General features: G+C 44.7%; 1 protein-coding gene across 1 annotated transcript in view; it reads left to right on the top strand.

The window, feature by feature from the left end:
• PRKCB (protein kinase C beta) overlaps positions 1–22016 on the top strand; it is a 394269-nt gene that overhangs the window by 284944 nt on the left and 87309 nt on the right. The window contains exons 6-8 of the mRNA XM_082260216.1: positions 9932–10088; positions 10186–10320; positions 12970–13066. Of these exons, the coding sequence (XP_082116342.1) occupies positions 9932–10088; positions 10186–10320; positions 12970–13066 (389 nt within the window). The remainder of the gene's footprint in view (positions 1–9931; positions 10089–10185; positions 10321–12969; positions 13067–22016) is intronic.

Consider the following 22016-nt stretch of genomic DNA (forward strand, 5'->3'; position numbering starts at 1 on the left):
GCAGTACATCTCTGCAATGCTTTCGCATTTCTTCATGTTTTATCCCTATAAATATCCTGCATGTACAGAAAAAAACAACTAAAAAGGGACACAAGAGGGCGCCAGCTAAGCGTAACATTAATAAATGTTTTATTAGTATAAATCAGCCAAATGCAGACTCACATGACCGTAAATTCAACTGGCTTATCTGTAGCCATATACAGGATGCTAAGAATTAACCTTTGCATCCTGTATATATGGCTGCAGGTAAGCCAGTTTAATTTACGGTCATATGAGTCTGCATTTAGCTGTATTATACCAATAAAATGTTCATTAATGCTACACTTAGCTGGCACCCTTTTTGTTCTTTCGAGGACCTGGTCTGTCTCAGGTGCAGCTGCCAGCGGGAGTGAAACACACTTATATTTATGGGACTTCATGAACTTTTACAGATGGACTTTTTACTTTGAGGCTTTATCTATATCAAGACTGCCCTTAATGGGGGGTGGCGTAGGAAGTAGGGTGACTGTACTTCATTGGAGAGTGTTGTCATCCAAACACTGCAAACATGCTTACGGGATAGAGAACAGAGTGAATCAGACCCAGTATGTCCTACAGAATTACAGTAGTTCTGTGCATTGCCCATTATAGACTGATAATGACTTCACTTTACAGGGGGAATTAGAAAAAAAAAAAAAAGTTTAAAACTTGTGCTGAAAGACATAAAAGGGCTGAGCTCTGGAAAAGTGTAATCTCCAAATGGAAACTCCAGTTTTGTTGAGCAAAGGATTAAAATAATTTGATTCAGATAACTAGGGCCCATAAACGTTTTCATAAAGGACACAGGAGAGTGCAAAGCCCTAGTGCAGTGATAGAAACATAGAATGTGTCGGCTGATAAAAACCATTTGGCCCATCTAGTCTGCCCAATATATCTGAATCCTATGAATAGTCCCTGGCCCTATCTTGTATGAAGGATAGCCTTATGCCTATCCCATGCATGCTTAAACTCCTTCACTGTATTTGCAGCTACCACTTCTGCAGGAAGGTTATTCCATGCATCCACTACTCTCTCAGTAAAGTAATACTTCCTCATATTACTTTTAAACCTTTGCCCCTCTAATTTAAAACTGTGTCCTCTTGTGGTAGTTTTTCTTCTTTTAAATATGCTCTCCTCCTTTACCGAGTTGATTCCCTTTATGTATTTAAAAGTTTCTATCGTATCCCCTCTGTCTCTTCTTTCTTCCAAGCTATACATGTTAAGGTCCTTTAACCTTTCCTGGTAAGTTTTTTCCTGCAATCCATGTACTAGTTTAGTAGCTCTTCTCTGAACTCTCTCTAGAGTATCTATATCCTTCTGGAGATATGGCCTCCAGTACTGCGCACAATACTCCAAGTGAGGTCTCACCAGTGTTCTGTACAGCGGCATAAGCACTTCTCTCTTTCTACTGCTTATACCTCTCCCTATACATCCAAGCATTCTGCTGGCATTTCGTGCTGCTCTATTACATTGTCTTCCCACCTTTAAGTCTTCTGAAATAATTACTCCTAAATCCCTTTCCTCAGATACTGAGGTCAGGACTGTGTCAAATATTCTATATTCTGCCCTTGGGTTTTTACGCCCCAGGTGCATTATCTTGCACTTATCCACATTAAATTTCAGTTGCCAGAGTTCTGACCATTCTTCTAGTTTTCCTAAATCCTTTTCCATTTGGCGTTTCCCTCCAGGAACATCAACCCTGTTACATATCTTTGTGTCATCAGCAAAAAGACAAACCTTACCATCGAGGCCTTTTGCAATATCACTTATGAAGATATTAAACAAAATTGGTCCCAGTACAGATCCCTGAGGTACCCCACTGGTAACATGACCTTGTTCTGAATGTTCTCCATTGACTACAACCCTTTGTTGTCTGTCACTCAGCCACTGCCTAATCCACTCAACAATATGGGAGTCCATGCTCAATGACTGCAGTTTATTGATAAGTCTTCTATGTGGGACAGTGTCAAAAGCCTTACTAAAATCTAGATATGCAATGTCTACTGCACCTCCACCGTCTATTATTTTAGTCACCCCGTCAAAAAAACCCTTGGCACCCCAGATGTTTTGGAACTACATTTCCCATGATGCTCAACTACAGCCTTTTTCAACCAGGGTGCCCAGGCACCCTGGGGTGCCTTGGGGTTTCTTCAGGGGTGCCTCAGCAAAATGCCTCAAAATTGCCCAAAAATTGTATACAAGGTGGCGTGTGGATGAAGCCTGCTTTTGAGTTACACAAACCACAGATTTTCATTGTGCACCATTAGGACCTTCTAGCTGCCAACCTCCAAACAACCAATGGTGTCATCAGTTTATAAAGAGGATGTCAGTCATCTGTATAGCATCCTTGTTTGACTATCCCCTGCCTCTCTCCATCAGCTTTGGGGTCAGATTAGCTGAGTGATGGAGAAAAACTGAGGAAGAAGAGAAACCTTGAAATACTACTAGTCAGTACTAGTTTGCACCTCTAACATTGGGTCTCCTACATGTGTGTATGTTGCTGCATTATGTAAAACTAATAGAATAGTGTTTACATTTTAGGATGGGGTGCCTCAAGACTGTTCATAATTTTAAAGGGTGCCTCAAGACTGTCGATAATTTTGGCGAAAAAAAGGTTGAGAAACACTGCTCAACTACACTGCAGAGTGCATGAGCCCTAGTGCATTACCACCACCAAGTTTTAATAAATATAAAAGCCAAAAACATACTCCCAAACATGTGAAGGTACAAGCACATCTACACACCACTCCAGCTTGGGGCGATGCCGAAACCTTGTAGTTGGAAGGCTGATGTGTTTCAGGGCACAAGCCCCCTTCCTCAGGCCCATCCAAATGCAGTTCCTCAATATATATGTTCACAAATTCCAAAGCACCTCCCCCTCACTCACATGCCATGGTGGGGTTAACCTGCCCAACAACCAACAAGACTCCGGTTTGACTCCTTTAGTTATTGCTTTAACTACATTGCATCCTCTTTGAGGAGATGCAATTAATATAAACTGTTATGCAGCCATCTTATAATATTTATGGGGGAGGAGTCAGACCCAAGTTTTGTCGGTATTGTGGAACTGCATTTGGTTGGGTCAGCTCTGAGGAAGGGGGCTTTCCCCAAAAACACATGTCAGCCTCCCAACTGCATTGTCCTAAGCTGAAGTGTTTTTTTTTTTTTTATGCTTGTACTTTCTCATATTTGTAAGTATATTTTTGCCTTTTTGTATTTAATAAAACTTGGTGGTGGTAATGCACTAGGCGTTTGTGCCCTCCTCTGTCCTTTTTGCAGTTTTTATTTGGAGTTTCCCCACTCGTTGAGGGCAGCATTATTTGGAGCACTATGTGCACACCATTGGATTTGGGACTGAGTGAGCGCTGAAGCTGCATTACATTTGTGTGGCCAAAGAGTTTTCTTTATCAGGAGACAGCCCGAGAGAGGTCTGTTGGATTCTACTGCACAAACGCAGTCAGAGGCCAAGTTGACTATTCAAGTAAGCATAAATCTTAGAAAAATTGGATTATCAGCGCTACACCAAAAGTAAAAAACAAATAGGTGCTAGCAATCAAAGGAATGTACAATCCTCTCCAGAACAAAAAATGTAAAAGATTGCAGCACTCCCAAGAAAAAAGCAAATCCTTTAGTGAAAAGGTCCTTATAGACAAAGCAAGTAGGCTCCTTCAGAAATGCTAATCAGTAGAAGTGGCAATTACCAAATGAAGAGGCTGTCTCATTTAGGAGAACAGCAGACGTGCAAATGTAAACAGTTGTGTTCTTTGACGACTTTTCTCCTATGATGTCAAATGGTGTTGTCTCCTCAGGATTAGTGTGGTGTGACCATAAAAAAAAATACTCATATAGTGTAGTAATTGATAAAAATGTTGCAACAGAGAGAGAGAAGTAAGCACCAGTGTCAGGAAAAGCATAGGAAGTGTGTGTTCCTCTTTAACTCCCCACATGCTGTGCAAACTCCTCAAACAATGTGTGCCACCATACACTGTGCAGCAACAATCGCTTAAAGCAGAGCTCCATCCAAAAGGGGAAGCTCTGCTTGTTTGCGTCCGCATTTGGATCCTTTGGGGAGGAGCGGGTACCTGGTTTTGAAGTTCAGCCCCCCTCCTCCTTCCACCGCCACCGGGCCATTCAGAAAGCGCAGCGTGCTTCTTGCATGCCCAGTATGGCACAACAGGGCTTCACTGTCCATTTTTCTTATGAGGAATGGTGGCGGCAGCACCCCAGAGCCGATTGAAAAATCAGCTGGGGTGCTGACCTTACGTGATCTCTGGACAGGGAAGTGTCCTAATATTACATTATTTGTAGCTGCTGGCTTTTAATTTTTGGAGGGGGGGTGGCTGGAGCTCCGCTTTCAGCAATAAAAGTTCATGCTCCACTGTCTCCCACATGCAATACAAACTCACCACATGGTGTGTGCTGCCATGCACCATGCAGCAAACATGCTCAGCAGGGATAGTTAGATGAATCCTTCTGTCATAGGATGCAATCTCTGTGTGAATCTCCAATCCTGACTTTTTAGGGGATAAAACCAGCCGCTCTCGCCACCCAATGATACAATAAAACAAATAGGTATAGTGTAGTCATTTATTCAACAAGGCAGCTTGTACAAATGCTGATCCAGAATAGCCAGAAGTATTCCGGAAAAATGCTGCTATTGCACTCCAATCTGAACACCACCACTGCAGACAGCTCCGCCCAACAATCCCAACCAATGTGCGTCTTCAGGGGCATAAATCAAGCATAGATTTTAAACACAGGAGGGGTTTAAGTCAAGTCAAAGGTGGTGATGGGAAAAGAAAAGTGTTTTTTCTGAAAGTCCCTGTTGCCATGCCTTTTGTTTAAAAGAAAAAAATATATAATCATCCCAGAATGTGTGCATTCTGGGCTGAACTTCAAAACCAGGTACCCGCTCCTCCCCATAGGATAAAATACGTTAAATGCACACATTCTGGGATGATTATATATTTTTTTGGTGTTGGGCGGAGCTGTCTGCAGTGGTGGTGTTCAGATTGGAGTGCAATAGCAGCATTTTTCCGGAATACTTCTGGCTATTCTGGATCAGCATTTGTACAAGCTGCCTTGTTGAATAAATGACTACACTATACCTATTTGTTTTATTGTATCATTGGGTGGCGAGAGCGGCTGGTTTTATCCCCTAAAAAGTCAGGATTGGAGATTCACACAGAGATTGCATCCTATGACAGAAGGATTCATCTAACTATCCCTGCTGAGCATGTTTGCTGCATGGTGCATGGCAGCACATACCATGTGGTGAGTTTGTATTGCATGTGGGAGACAGTGGAGCATGAACTTTTATTGCTGAAAGCGGAGCTCCAGCCACCCCCCCTCCAAAAATTAAAAGCCAGCAGCTACAAATAATGTAATATTAGGACACTTCCCTGTCCAGAGATCACGTAAGGTCAGCACCCCAGCTGATTTTTCAATCGGCTCTGGGGTGCTGCCGCCACCATTCCTCATGAGGAAAATGGACAGTGAAGCCCTGTTGTGCCATACTGGGCATGCAAGAAGCACGCTGCGCTTTCTGAATGGCCCGGTGGCGGTGGAAGGAGGAGGGGGGCTGAACTTCAAAACCAGGTACCCGCTCCTCCCCAAAGGATAAAATACGTTAAATGCACACATTCTGGGATGATTATATATTTTTTTCTTTTAAACAAAAGGCATGGAACATAAAAACTTCCCTTGTGTGGAGACTGAGACTGCTGCTGGTTGCCACCATAGTTTATGTAGGGAGTGGTGGAAGAGCTGGCCCAGCACAGACTAGAACTCCATACTCCAAGAAGAGGAAAGTGCTATGACATGCAAACAGGGAGGGGGCTGTGCTAGGAAATTGACTAGTCCATTTTACTTGCAAATTCAAACGAACATTGCAAGTGAATGAAAATAAAATACAGTATTTAGGGAAAGCAAAAACACAGCAAGTATTTAATTGCTTGATTTGTGTGTGTGTGGCAGGGTGGCTTTTACCTGCATTGGGTGACAATTTTTTTAAGTGTATTTAGGTTTTTTTGACCTTTTGCTTCACAACCAGCAGTGATGAATTTATGGTTAAGGAAATCTTTTTAGCAAGCCCACCTATTTGATTATTTCACAAAAAAAAAAACTAATTTGTCACAAAAAAAAACTAATTTGTCACTTTATAAGACTTTTCTATTGGCATTTGCAGTTTGGCTAAGTACATACACCAGTGAGCCATAACAATATGACCACCCACCTAATATTGAGTGGGTCCCCCTTTTGCTGCTAAAACAGCCCTGACCAGTCAAGGCATAGACTCCAAAGTAACATTCACATAAATTGCAGGAGCCAAGATTTCCCAGCAGGACATTGTCCATAGAATCTCACTGTCCCCACTGGCTTGCCTTCTTCCCATATTGCATCCTGGTGCCATCTCTTCTCCAGATAACAACTCAAACTCACTGGGCCATCCACGTGATGTAAAAGAAAATGTGATTTATCAGACCAGGCCACCTTCTCTTATTGCTTTGTGGGCCAGTTCCCATGCTCACGTGCCCGTTGTAGGCGCTTTATGACCAGTCTGCAGCAATGCAGCCCCATGCACAACAAACTGTGTGTTCTGACACCTTACTATCAGAACCAGCATTCACTTTTCCAGTAATCTGAGCTACAGTAGCTCTTCTATTGGATTGGACTACACGGCCCAGCCTTTCCCTCCCCATATGCATCATTGAGCTTTGGCTGCCAATGACCCTGTCACCCTTTCGCCAGGTTTTCGTCTTTGGACCACTTTTGATAGGTCCTGACCACTGCAGATTGGGAACATCCCACGAGCTGGCCGTAACAATTTGGCTCTTATCAAAATTGCTCAAATCGTTATACTAGCCTGTTTTTTTCTGCTTTTAACACGTCAAATTCAGGGACATCATGTTCTTTTGCTGCCTTATATTATCACGCCCACTTTCGAGTACCATTGCCCTGAGATAATCATAGTTACATAGATAGTGAGGTTGAAAAAAGACATAAGTCCATCCAGTTCAACCTATGATGTGTGTGTGTGTGTGTGTTTGCTTTTAACCGTACATTGTATACCCCTGTATGTTGTGGTCTTTAAGGTGTCCATCCAATAGTTTTTTGAAACTATCAATGCTCCCCGCTGATACGACTGCCATTCACTTTACCTGTCTGTGGTCATAATGTTATGGCTGATTGGTGTATAGTTCAGCGGTGGCAGAATTCAGTGCTGTAGCCTCATTTCACCACTAGATGTCAGCAGATGTCTACGTTTTGTGAAGGTATTGCATCATGAGTGATATTGCACTTAGACTAAAATTTAATTAGAGGGTAGGTAGTAAGGATAGTAGTAAGAATAATAATAAAAAAAATACTGTGTCTCTATTGGACTGCATTTTTCTTGGCAGGCATTATGACAGTGTGCTATGCAGTTAGTAAATTTTTATATTCAATGAAATATTTTAGATTAGCACAGTAAAACCTTCTTAGAACAGACGTTATTCACGTCTCAATCACATATCCCAAAAATAAGAGGATTCTTCCTCATTTTAGGACATAGCTATAGTTCATAGCCATATACAGTATCTCTGAGTAAACCCCTCACATTTTTGTAAATATTTTATTGTAACTTTTCATGTGACAACACTGAAGAAATGACACTTTGCTACAATGTAAAGTAGTCAGTGTACAGCTTGTATAACAGTGTAAATTTGTTGTCCCCTCAAAATAACTCGACACACATCCATTAATGTCTAAACCACTGGCAACAAAAGTGAGTACACCCCTAAGTGACGATATCCAAATTGGGCCCAATTAGCCATTTTCCCTCCCCGGTGTCATGTGACTCGTTAGTGTTACAAGGTCTCAGGTGTGAATGGGGAACAGATGTGTTAAATTTGGTGTTATCGTTCTCACTCTCTCATACTGGTCACTGGAAGTTCAACATGGCACCTCATGGCAAAGAACTCTGAGGATCTGAAAAAAAGAATTGTTGCTCTACATAAAGATGGCCTAGGCTATAAGAAGATTGCCAAGACCCTGAAACTGAGCTGCAGCACAATGGCCAAGACCTTACAGCAGTTTAACAGGACAGGTTCCACTCAGAACAGGCCTTGCCACGGTCGTCCAAAAAAGTTGAGTGCACGTGCTCAGCGTCATATCCAGAGGTTGTCTTTGGGAAATAGACGTATGAGTGCTGCCAGCATTGCTGCAGAGGTTGAAGGGGTGGGGGGTCAGCCTGTCAGTGCTCAGATCATACGCCGCACACTGCATCAAATTGGTCTGCATGGCTGTCGTCCCAGAAGAAAACGTCTTCTAAAGATGATGCACAAGAAAGCCCGCAAACAGTTTGCTGAAGACAAGCAGACTAAGGACATGGATTACTGGAACCATGTCCTGTGGTCTGATGAGATCAAGATAAACTTATTTGGTTCTGATGGTGTCAAGCGTGTGTGGTGGCATCCAGGTGAGGAGAACAAAGACAAGTGTGTCTTGCCTACAGTCAAGCATGGTGGTGGGAGTGTCACGGTCTGGGGCTGCTTGAGTGCTACCAACACTGGGGAGCTACAGTTCATGGAGGGAACCACGAATGCCAATGTATAAGGATAATGTGATCCCTACTGATACCTACATCAAGGTGTATGATAACCCTTTTTATATACACATTTCGAATAAACCTGTATAGTGGTGGTGATATTAAAGAATGATGATAAGTTAGGGTGATATATATACATCTCAATGTATTTTTATATTAATAAATGCACGCTAAAATGGCGTTTGAGATTTCGTTAAAAACATGTTTTCTCGAAGATGTTACCAGGAGAGCGCCACCATGGGCAAGTTGCCATGTATCAAATGTGCCATACCCTAATGTGTGTTATGTGATAAACCCTATAAAAGGGGGAATCTGAGATCTATCAGATCAGAGTATACAGGGCGGCTTTTTAGGGGTGCGCTCTCATGTAGCTAAGTTTTTTAATATACCTCTTAATTTGGAACTCTCTGTCTAGAGGTCTTTTCTTGCAGGTCAATTGAAATTACTCAGTTCCCTATTCACCAACATGTACTGTGATATACTGAAGCAGAGCATGATCCCCTCCCTTGGGAGACTGGGCTGCAGGGCAGTATTCCAACATAACTTCCCCTAACACACCTCCAAGATGACCATTGCCTTGCTAAAGAAGCTGAGGGTAAAGGTGATGGACTGGCCAAGCATGTCTCCAGACCTAAACCCTATTGAGCATCTGTAGGGCATCCTCAAATGGAAGGTGGAGGAACGCAAGGTCTCTAACATCCACCAGCTCCGTGATGTCGTCATGGAGGAGTGGAAGAGGGCTCTAGTGGCTGTGAGGCTCTGGTGAACTCCATGCCCAAGGCAGTGCTGGAAAATAATGGTGGCCACACAAAATATTGACACTTTGGGCCCAATTTGGACATTTTGACTTGGGGGTGTACTCACTTTTGTTGGCAGCGGTTTAGACATTAATGGCTGTGTTGTTATTTTGAGGGGGACAGCCAATTTACACTGTTATACAAGCTGTACACTCACTACTTTACATTGTAGCAAAGTGTAATTTCTTCAGTGTTGTCACATGAAAAGGTATAATAAAATATTTACAAAAATGTGAGGGGTGTACTCACTTCTGTGAGATACTGTAAATCATTGCTTTTTGTCCCTCTGACCAGATGCACATCAGGACCGCTGGTATAGTAGTGCAAAGATAGCCTAATATTACAGAGCCATTTATTCCAAAGGGCATACAACAGTTTCAGGCCATTTGGCAAACTGTGAAAAAAGGAAAAAAAAAAAAAAAAACCTGATCTCATGTTTCTTTGGTTTGTTGCTAATTTGAAATAGCAAATAGTTTATTGTTTTGCCTGCTTGACCTTTTAAACGTAAATCTTCTTTAAACCCCTTTAGTTGGAGAAGGCAGGAATCTGGTTCCCATGGACCCAAATGGACTCTCTGACCCATACGTAAAACTGAAACTCATCCCGGACCCCAAAAGTGAGAGCAAGCAGAAGACCAAAACCATCAAATGTTCCCTAAACCCCACCTTCAATGAGACATTTAAATTGTGAGTGAAGTACATTTTTGTGTTCTTGCTACTGATTGGGGTCCTAAATGTGTGTTGACAGCATGTGACCTGTTCAGTGTCTTCTCTTCTCTGCCAGCAACTTGAAGGAGTCGGACAAAGACCGAAGGTTGTCGGTGGAAATCTGGGACTGGGACCTAACCAGCAGGAACGACTTCATGGGGTCCTTATCGTTTGGAATCTCAGAGCTGCAGAAGGCCGGAGTGGATGGTTGGTAAGTGGGATAACATATCACATTTTCTGTAATTAAAGTGAAAAAGTCAAGTACAACAAAGCAAAGAGACAAGCCTTTACTGTATAGGTCCATTGGCCAATGAAACAGTGACCATGCAGATATAGCGGCTAATCCTTATTAAAATTGTGAGGCAAGTCCAAAACCCCTCTGTCACAGCTTTATAAGGTCCATCGTTTTCTTGGTATATTGAAGACATTCATAAAATGACTGTGAGGGGACAAGAGGTTTGGAGAAAGGTGTGGGTATAGGGAGCCTGGTAACATGACATCCTTAATATGTGGGTCACTTAAAGTGGACAACGCAGTATAAAAATACTTAAAAGTTGGTGGCTTTAAAAGTATTTCAATGTGCGTATAGGAGATGTCACCCGCTGTTTCTTTCAATGATGTCACTCACGCATGCTCATTTTTATCCCGATTGACGGCACACTCGGTATCCCGTCAATTTATGCAGCCATGCCGCCATCAGCATTACTCCACAGCATTGCTTTGCAATCCCGTGAGATTGCTGACCAGTCATTTCCTGAAAAACCCCATGTAGCTATATTAAAGGGGGGGGGGGGGTGTACAGTGATATACAACACAGGAGGATGGCAGATTCTATTGCCAGCTATGTAGGTCACAATGGTAACTGTACATGAAAATGAGGCTTGAATCGCTTCTAATGCGCACGTGTGAGAGTCTGGGAGTGACGTACTAGACAGGGTGGAAGTAAAGAAGAGGACTGAATCAGGAGGTAGCCGTTAAGATGGTCCCAATGCCTTCTGAGTCGCTAACCCAGAAGTAGTATGCAGGTTTTATTATAGGTACTTGTATAGATGTGAATTTACACAGCACTTTACATATACTGTATATTGTACATTCACATCAGTCCCTGCCCTCAAGGATCTTACAATCTAAGGTCCCTAACTCACATTCATACAGTCACATACTAGGGCCAATTTAGACAGGAACTAATAAACCTGCTAGCATGTCTTTGCAGTGTAGGCTGAAACCGGAGTACCCAGAGCAAACCCACGCAGGTACAGGGAGAACATGAAAACGAATGTATTCAAAAACCATTCTCCTGCGCTCTTAATGGTTAACCAAGAGGTACACCATGAAAGGATTCTTTCTTGGCGCCACTGCTCTTGCTGCCCTCTTGGGACAATGGGTGTCCTTGTAGACTGAAAGAAAACAGAAGAAAAGGGCGCACGACCTAGCGAATTACCTCAAAGTTTATTAGAATTTGTAAAAACAACAACTAACATACTCTGTGTCGGTTCACACTATGGCGATCTGAGTTCGGGGGCGAGCTGTGAAGTGCAAGTCAATGCAAGTCACTCCGATGTCGCCCCGAAGTAGTACAGGAACTATTTTCTAAGTCGGAGCGACTTGAGTCGCCTTCAGATCTAATGTAGTCAGTTGGTACCAAGAAGGACCAGGCAGCATCTGTAATGGCTGATGCATTTCAAGGGCGAACCCTTTTTCTCAGAGTCAGGGTAGTGAATCACTGGAGATCTTAAGGCGGTGGGTCCCACTTGCTGTTACATTCATTTACACAAAATGTATTTGTGGGTATATTTATTGTTTTTACAATTTCTAATACATTATATTAAAGTAATGGGCTAGGTCAGTGCACTCTTTTCTTCTGTTGTCTTCCAGAACATGCAAACTCCAGGCAGGTAGTGCCGTCATTAGGATTCGATCAAGATTTCGGACTTTACTTTCAAGTTCAATATTGGAGCCAGAGACATCTAGGCATTTAGCATATTCAGGAGGTCAAGAGTGGCTTCCTCTGTGTGTTTCATACTATAGATTTCCTTTCAGATCTTACTCCGGCCTAGTTTTGAACCAAAAAAACCTGAAGAGCTATTTAGATAATGGTCTTTCTAAAACGGTTGATCTACTTGCTTGGCTGCAGGAGAGCAGATATCCGTTGACCTAGGAACAGTAGGATTTTTAATCATTGTTCTGTGTTTTTCTGCCGCAGTGGTCTTTTAATCTTGTCCAACACCGTCTTCCAAATTTTCATATCCTGTTCAGCTCCACGGCGCATAAATGCGGTTATCAGTCATGTCTCCAGGAAATCATTGTACTCCATTGTAGTCCAGGCTTGTCATCATACGAGCCTGTCTAGTCTTTTCTGCTCCTTCCTGTCCCGTCAGTCTCCAGGCCACAAAGAACAATAAAGGGAACATGGCTGGCCTTTAACCACTCTGGTATTAATATTTTTACAAAGAGCTGGAGATATATTAGTGGTATTCTTTTTATTCTTTATTTTTATTCATTTGTTAGACACCAACATGTTACACTGACTTGATTTATTTGATACATCTCAACAGCTATTTTTTAAAGAAGAACTTACAAATTTGATACTTTACTCTTTGGCCGCCATTTATATAAATGGCACTGGTGTACAGGTAGATAAAGTTGCTCCAGGTGATTGCTGGAGTGGCAAACTTACATGTACACTGGGGTTTTTTCTAAGAAAGAAGCAGCCAGAGTCAGTTATCCTGTTTGTGTCCATCTGTAATGTAAATGTAATTTATTTATTTTCATGTATGTCAGGACCAGGGTTGAAATAGATCTTTTGTCTGTTAAATGTCTTTTCTCCTATTATTGCTATAATATTTAAAATTCTTTTAAGGTTCAAGTTGCTGAGCCAGGAAGAGGGGGAGTATTTCAATGTGCCCGTGCCACCAGAGGGAGAGGAGGGAAATGAGGAGCTTCGGCAAAAATTTGAGGTACCAATTGTTCTCATTAATCTAAATGGTGCTCAAAACCAATATCTCTGTAGTGATAAATACAAAAATGTGTGTGAAAAATAAAGTGAACTCATTAAACCATATTGAACAATGTACATCAAATGGAGAAATAACAGTCCCATAACATATAGAAACATAGAAAAGTGATGGCAGAAAAAGACCAAGTAGTCAATCGAGTCTGCCCATTTGTGTGTTGGTGTTTTTTTGTTTCGTTAACTTTATTATGGGAGTAGAGATCTAGGTTTTTCCCAAGCATGTTTGAAGCAATTTACTGTTGATTTGTCTAATTCACTTATGCATAACAAAAAAGTAAACTTCAAAGAGAAATATATAAAAGTCCAAATGTGAAATCTTGAAAAAAGTCCATGTGTAAGAATCCCAAACCACCTCAAACAATTCTGCCAGTTTCCTTACCAAACAGTAATGATCTTCATTTGGGGGACCACCACTCAGGATACCAATGACTCCACCTCCTCCACGGTCCTTCACTGTTTATCCAATTCAGCACAAAAGTTAGAGTAACACAGGCAAAGTACTCCACAACAGGGATCAACAATGGGTATACAACAACATATGCCCCTGGCCTCACCATACTCGCGTTTCGTCTGGTGCAACAGACGTCTTCAGGGCATATAGAAAGGCGCAGTTTTTTCTTTGTTTACAAAATGTTATCAGAAATATCAGTACACAGTTATTAGGATAAGCAAGTCATTAGAATATTTTCTTGTCATATCTAAACTTTTTGCTGCCTGATCACCTCCGGAGTCACTCTGCCTAAATCATTCGACCCCCAGGGACACAGTTTATGGAACACAGACTACAGTGTCACTCAATCTTCCTCTCACGGAGTAGAAAGCATTAGCACACCCACAGTCTAGCTGAAGTTGTAGCTATTAATGGTAGGGATTTTAAACCAAAGTGTAATGTACATCTATAACAACCCCTACCCTCAACATCATCATTGGATCTGTCTGACGGACTTTGCTCTGAATTTGGTGGAAGGCATCGGCAGGCTCCTGTAAGCATTTTTTCGTGTAGCGCTTTTATTTTAAGAGCATGTTAATGAAGAAGGCATTCCTTTAGACATGAATGCTGTTCCTAACTGACCACTGGGTGCAGCAGACTTTAGCTGTGCAAATCAGTTGCTTGATCATGCATGTCTAAAGGGATAGCGGAGATGTGTTCTTTCATATAATGCTTGAGGATAAAGTGATAGTAGAAACGTTAGTAGCTGTGAGAGGTGGTCAACGACTGTATGGATCAGGAGGAGAGGGGATTGATGAATGCCTGAAGTTAGGACAGGAATTGAAGGAGGGTTTAAGATAGCTGCTACAGCTTTAAAGAGGTATATGATGTATTGTGAAGATTCACGATTGCTGGAAATTTCAATACAGTAGACGACCTGCTACAAGTGTGGGCAATAAAGTAAAGCTGGGATTCAGATTTAAAGAAAGATTAAATGTACAGAAATAAGTTTCTAGTGGATTTTTCCCCAAAAAACAAAACACTAGTTTGAGATTATATAGGGGCTGTCATCCCCACTGACCACTGACCTTATAACACATGTGCAATATTCAGTCTTCGGCGACACAGCAGCCTCTGTACTACCAACCATGTGGCAGTAGTGGAAATTAATTCACCTAAAGAATAATGGCCTTTGCCTAATGCAAAGAGACTGGAAGGGCCATTGATCTCTATATATGAAGCAACCCCATGCTCAGTACTGCAGAAACAGTTGGTCCTCAGAAGGGTTGGTGAGTGGCCTAAATACTGCATGGTAGAGAGGAAGGCAGGGTTAGTATTTTGGCTTTTTTTTCTAATAATAGTTGAGTTACCCATTAAGTGGCCCTTTAATCAGATATGGTTAGTGTCTACATGCTAGTAATGTGTAAGTGTAACAGCTTATTACTTCTCAAAAAGATCGCAGTACTCCTCGTTACCATTCCAGCAGTGAGATGCTAGCTCAGAGATGACACAATCGTGTAGATTCTGGTGTCAGTGCAGTTCTTGGCTATGTTTTCAAATGTCTGACACAGATCAGCCCCTGCTACAACTTTTTATTTTGGGACTGCCTGCAGTGGACTCTTGCTAATCTCAGATCAGCACAACCACTTTACTTTTTTTGATCAAAGTTACAGCTTTAAAAAAAAATTAAAAAAAAAAATATATATATAGGCATACCCCGTTTTAAGTACACTCACTTTACATACACTCGCGAGTACAGACACAGCCCGGTCAGCTTGGCATGGCACTACTCCTGGTTTTTAACATTGGCGTCTATGGGAAATCTAGGTCAGCTTGACATGGCACTGCTCCCAAACCATAAGTGACAGGGATACCAAACTTAGGAAGCACCGAGAGGGGACCCAGGACTACAACATATCCTTTTTGTGGCCAGCCAGCTTGTCTAGGTTATCTACCAGGTTATAGTCCTGGATCCCCTTAACATGCTCCCCAAGCTTGGTGTCCTTGTCACTTATGGTTTGGGAGCAGTGCCATGTCAAGCTAACCAAGATTTCCTGTGGAGCTAGTGTATTTACATGCATTGAGAAATTAAAAAAGGTAATGCTTCACTTTAAGTACATTTTCGTTTTACATACATGCTCTGGTCCCATTGTGTACTTAACAGTGGGGTATGCCTGTGTGTATATATATATATATATATATATATATAAAATTGCTTTGTATTGTGACATGTTAGGCATTTATTCATGCAAACTTGTAAAATCTGTAAGGAGGACTTTTAAGGAGATAAGGCCTTGCCCCTATTTCATTTACTTTTATAGACTTGGGCTGCTGCCTTTGTAAGTTTGAACATCCTTCCTTCTATACAGCAGTGGTTAGGTTGTATCATATGTTGAAGTTGTCATTTTGCTTTAAAGCGGAACCGAACTGAAAGAAATACACACCTCCCTCATTTCAGCTAAGTGATGGTTTAATCCCTTGCTGACCACTGTCATCTTCACACTGCCAGGATTTCAGCCTCTTGATTAGCCATGTGCATGGTAGTCTGTGATTACAGCACAGCCAGAGTGTGCCGAGGGTGCACGCTGAACTGGGCATGCACAGCTCAGCATGCATTCAATAGAAGACTGTGAGCAGGCAGGTGTTTGTTATTGTGGAAGAAACATTATGGGGGAGATTTAGTAAAACTGGTGCACTCGGAATCTAATGCAGTTGTGCATAGTAACCAATCGGCTTCCATGTTTTTTTCTCAAAGCTTAGTGTTACTAAACCCAGGAGCCTGCATTCACTATATCTGGTCTCTTACAGTACAGAGAACATGGAAATGCAATTATTTTAGTAAATATAAACTGCTAAATACCAGCTTCTGGTATTCTTAACCATTAGTTATTCTGCCCCCTACAGGAGTAGGACACAAGGCAGGAAAAAAATTGTGGCCACACCCATGGGCAGTCCCAGGGGGTATACTCTCTCTCTCTCTCTCTCTCTCTCTCTCTCTCTCTGCTATACCCCTCAGTTTTTTTCTGCCTAGTTAGGAGTAGGGACCTAATTTCTTGCTGGGATCTTTGGTCATGGCAACATTTTTTTAGATGAAATTTTTTTTTTCCTCCTGGATTTTTCCTGTGAGATCTACAATCATCTCCCGGGGTGGGCGGCAGGGTGGAAAGTGTAAATCCAGTGGTCACCCCAGTCTGGTCAGCGAGTGCGCGCTCGCAGGCCTCAGCGCCACGCTAGGTCGGCCAATACATAGCCCCACTGGACGGGGGCTGGTCCTGCGAATTAAACATCTCGTGAGGTCGCATACGACCTGGCCTCAGCCTGAGTCGCAGCGTTCCTCCTGGCCGACAGCCCCCTATTTCGATGGCAAGGAGGTTCTGTCTGAAGCTATGCCCACCTGGTTCCTGGTATGGTAAGTAGCTGTCCCCCCCCTTCCCCTTGAGGGTTTTGGGGTAGATGCGGGCCCCTCCTTGGGATGGTCGGACCCCTGGGTTCCCCTCCTTCCCATCAGGCACCCCCCCTTTCCAGTGTACCCCATCCTACCTCCCTCCCCACCCCCTCCACATATGCTGGGACTGTTTGGGTGGTCTGGTCCACCACCTGGGGTGGGGGCAGTGTGCTAGCTGGCAATGGGGGGCCGGGGGGTTTGCGCCGCGGGCAACCGTACAATCAACTGTACGGGGGGGGTTGTACCTGGGGGGGAGCTCCTACCAGGGCCCCTTTGTCCTGCCTAGATCTGTACTTGAGGCCTGGGTTCCCTCCTGAGTCCCTTTAAGCCTTGTGGCGCCGCCATTTTGTTGTAGCCTGTGAGTTTCTATACATGTTTGTGTAGTGCGCTGGCCATTTTTCTGTGGTTTGACATTGAAAATAGTGGCAGACATGACAGTGGAGCCCTGTGTTGTTTTTTCGCCGGTGGGAGCACCTCCTAATCCCCTGGTGCTGACTCCTGGATCCTTTCACTTCCTGATCGCTGCGCATGTAGTGCAGAATATCCTGGTGGCTGCAGGTGCCTGTTTCTGCTGGGTGGTGAGTCTGGTGGGGTCCTCTCCCTTTCTGCTGAGGATCACTTGGTGCTTGTCCCTGGCGACCTAGGGGTGCTGCCAGCGTGATGGGGGTTGTCTCTTTGCAGTGTTTTGTTCTTTTTGTGGTATTCCCCTTGTGACTCATGGAGTGTTTGGAGTACATCCCCCACCTGATCCCTTCTCTGAGTCTGGGGGGGGCGCCCTGGGTCCTAACCATACATCTATGCACTGACGGCGGTCCTGGAGTCTGTGTCCCGGGCGGAGGTGCCTTTTGGGGCGACGGACTAACAAAAAGCGCCCCGCCCCCCGCCTTCCCCGGCCTCATCTGTCTCATCAGATCCTGAATTTGATTCTGCCGTCGCAGACGTGGGTCACCCTGCTGGATCTTCAGTTTCATCTTCTGTTTCCTCCACAACTGCGCATGAAAAGGCGCTGGTGGAGGCACTGATTGTATCTGTGTGTGAGACACTGAAGATGGAGGATGCAGCTGCGACAAAGGTGCAGTTTCCCTTTGGCACTCACAAGCCATCCAGAGTGGCAAAGTGGTTTCCTTTCCCTGCCTATTTTGACAGAATTTCGCTGGGGACGACCAAAGCGCCCCCTAGAGACCCTAAGCGTTTTACTAGGTGTTACCCCTATGAGGAGTCCCTTCTTAAGAAGTTGACTGTTCCACCAGTGGTGGACCCTCGGGTTGCCAGATTAAAAAAGGCAGCCGTGATTCTGATTGAAGAGTCCCCGGCCTTTAAGGATCCGGCTGACAGGCGGAGGCTGTGGCCCGCAGTCTGTACACTCTGGCTGGTTCGGCAAAGAGGCTGGTATTCACCATTGCCCTGGTGTCGCAAACTCTGACCGAGTGGACTAAGCTCTTACGCCATGACCTGGGGGAGAAACTCCCCATTGCCTTTGCCGGGCTGGTGGACCCGCTGGCCCACTGGCTGCGTTTTGTGTGATCCCACTTTGGATGCAGCTTCCCTAGTGACTCAGCTCTGTTTTGGCAGTGGTCCTTTGGCGTGTCTTTTGGCTCAAATGCTGGTCTGCAGACCAGACTTCTAAAAAGGCCTGGACTGATGTTCCTTTCAAGCAGAGATCGCCTGTTTAGGGCTACCCTGGATGACATCATTAAAGGTCTCAAAGGGGGAAGAGTACTTTTCTTCCGCAGGCTACTAAACGCAAGGAACCTTGTCGTAGACATGGGCCTTCCTTCTCGGCTCATAAGAAGTTTTTTTCATCCCTCAGGTTCAACTGGCAAGGGCTCGAAGCCTTTCAAGGATCCAAACGAACCTGGTCTGGCAAGCCGAGAGCAAGCTTCAACTTCAGAAGGTTTTCTGAGTTTTTACTCAAACCTGTTCACAGTTCCCAGGAAGGAAGGCAAAGTGCGTCCAATCCTGGACCTCAAGGCGCTAAACTGCTTTGTGTGGTCACCACAGATACCAGCCTATCAGGCTGGGAACGCGTCCTCGGCTGGAAGAGTCCAGACTACTGATCAATGTCTTGGAACTCTGAGCGATCAGACTTTGTCTTGACCATTGGATGGATCTTCTTCAGGGTTGTCCAGTGCACATTCCATCTGACAATGCCACGGCTGTGGCTTATGTAAAACACCAAAGGTCACAAGAAGTGTTCTGGTAGCTCTGGAGGTAGCTGTCATTCTAAGGTGGGCAGAACAGTTAGTTCCAGCCCTCTCCGCCATACACATTCCCAGGGTGGAAAATTGACCGGCGGATTACCTCAGTCAGCAGATGTTGGACCAAGGGGAGTGGTCCCTTCATCCGGAGGTGTTTCATCAACTGTGTATCCGGTGGGGCACCCCTGAGATGGATCTGTTGGCATCTTGGCTAAACAGAAAGGTGCAGAGGTGTGCGACGTGGTCAAGGGATCCTTTGGCGGACGCCACAGGCACGCTGGTGGCCCTGTGGGGTCAATATCATCTGATTTATGCCTTCCCTCCTCTCCAGCTTCTGCCAATACTTCTCTGCAGGATTAAGGCAGAAGGGATTCTGGTCATCTTGGTGGCTTTGGACTGGCCTCGCCGGGCTTGTTACGCTGATCTGTTGTGGCTGGTCACCGAAGTGCCTTGGATGCATCCTCTCAGTGAGGATCTGCTGTCCCAAGGACTAATCTTCCATCCTGTTTTACAGTCGCTGGCTTTTACGGCTTGGCTGTTGAACGCCAGGTGCTGAAGACTAGGGGTTTATCGAAGTTGGTGATTCCTACCCTGTTGAAAGCTAAGAAATCTACTTTTAGGAAGATTTACCATCGTTTGTGGAAGACGTACATTGCATGGTGTGAGTCTCTTGGGATTCATCCTTGCTCCATCTCAGTGGCTCAGATCCTGACCTTCTTCAATGGGGGGGGGGGGGGGGGGGTTGAACAGAAATTGGCCTTGAGTACCATCAAGGGCCAGGTGTCAGCTTTGACAGTCTTCTTCAAACGACCTTTGGCCACACAGTCCCTGGTGCGTACCTTTCTTCAGGGTGTCCGACATTTGGTTCCTCCTGTGCGGGCTCTGTTGCCGCCTTGGGATCTCAACTTGGTGTTTTCGGTTCTCCAGAAGCCTCTCCCTTTGAGAATCTTCGGGAAATTCCCCTGCTTACGCTGTCCCAGAAGGTGGCTTCCTTGGTGGCTATTACCTCTGCGCGCAGGTTGTCGGACCTGGCGAACCTGGTGATTCACAGGGCTAAGGTGGTTCTTCACCCCTGTCTGTCGTTCCTTCAAAGGTTGTCTCTGATTTCCATTTGAATGAAGACATTGTGTTGCCTTCCCTGTGCCCCAGGTCTAAACATCCAAAGGAAATTGCCTTGTATGCCTTGGATATGGTCCGGGCAATTAGGGTGTACCTGGCAGCTACAGAGTCTTTCAGGAAGTCAGACTCTCAATATGTGCTCACGGATTGACCTCGTAATGGGTTGCCCGCTTCCTCTTTGACCATTTCCAGATGGATCAGGCAGGCGGTGATTCAGGCCTTTTCCATCAGGGGTCAGGTTCCTACCTACCCTGTCAAGACGCACTCTACTCTATTAGTGCCTCCTGGGCTTCTGTTATTAGGTGTCAGTGACGCAGGTTTGCAAGGTGGCCACCTGGTGGTCGGTGCACACTTTCACAAAGTTCTATAAAGTGGATGTGTTGGCATCTGCGGATGCTTCTTTTGGCCGCAAGGTTTTGCAGGCTGCTGTTTAGGAGAACCTGATCCTCTTTGAGGGTGTATTGTTTTTTTTTTTCAGGTGGGCTCCAATTGTTTTGGTTGAGCTCCTGTTGCCTGGTTGGCTACTGTTTAACCTTGGGAATTTTTTTTATGTTCCCTCCCCTCATCTTTAACACGGCTTTGGGACATCCCAATTGTTATGAATATTAGGTGCTGTGTCCGTCAATGAACGAAAGCGAAAATGGGATTTTTGACTTACCATAAAATCTATTTCTCTGATTTTAGTTGACGGACACAGCCCCCACCCCTCTGTGGAGTATTAATTCTCCTGACAAAAAGTGTATATTGATTGGATTGCGCAAAAGTTTTCGCGTCTACAAACAAGGCAATATTTTTAATGGAATATATTTTTTTCTTGTAATGGCGGCGATCAGCATTTATGGCGGGACTGCGACATTGCGGTGGACAAATCGGACATCAAACGGACACTTTTTGGGGACCAGTGACACTAATACAGTGATCAGTGCTAAAAGAGTTACTGCACTAATGACACTGGCAGGGAAGGGGTTAACAGGTCGATCAAAGGTTTAAGTGTGTCCCTAGTGTGAGTGCCTACTAACTGTGTGTGTGGGGGGGGGTTACACCGATTGGGGGAAGATAGAGATCCTTAGCAGGAACATAAGATCTCCATCTTGTCCCCTTGCAGAAAGGCGATCTGCCTAGTTTACATGGCAGCAGTGGCGGCCGGTGAATTTGGGGCGCCGCCCCCCCCCTATCCATGCGTCCGGCCCCCTAATCTGCATGCAGGGGCGCCGGATGCATGGAGTTCAATGGGGCTTTTTTTTTTTTTTTTTGCATCATCTGATTAGAGCCAGAGGCTCTAATAGGGCGATGCAAAGGGTGGACCTGGGGCGCAGAGCAGTGCGTCCCGAGCCCACCCATTGTGTGACAATAGCGAATGAAAATTCGCTATTGTCACACCGATCCTCCTCCTGGCCAATCATACGCGCTTCCTGATTGGCCGCAAGGCACACCCCATACCATTGGCCGAGGAGGAGGCGGGAGGACTCGAGGAGACGCGCCGCCGGGGTATTGAAGAGAAGCCGGCCGCCGGGACACTGAAGAGAAGGCGCCGCCACGACAGTGCTGCAGGGCTCCAGGTTAGTGCACTGGTCTGGGGGGGGGGGCACACTGCATTGAAGGGGGCACACACGCACGCTGTTCTCTGCATGTATGCAGGTCACTGCATTGAAAGGGGGCGTGTATGCTGGTCACTACATTGAAAGGGGGCACGCTGGTCTCT

The sequence above is a fragment of the Pelophylax lessonae genome (assembly GCF_965119305.1).
Source record: "Pelophylax lessonae genome assembly, chromosome: 6".
Lineage (NCBI taxonomy): Eukaryota > Metazoa > Chordata > Amphibia > Anura > Ranidae > Pelophylax > Pelophylax lessonae.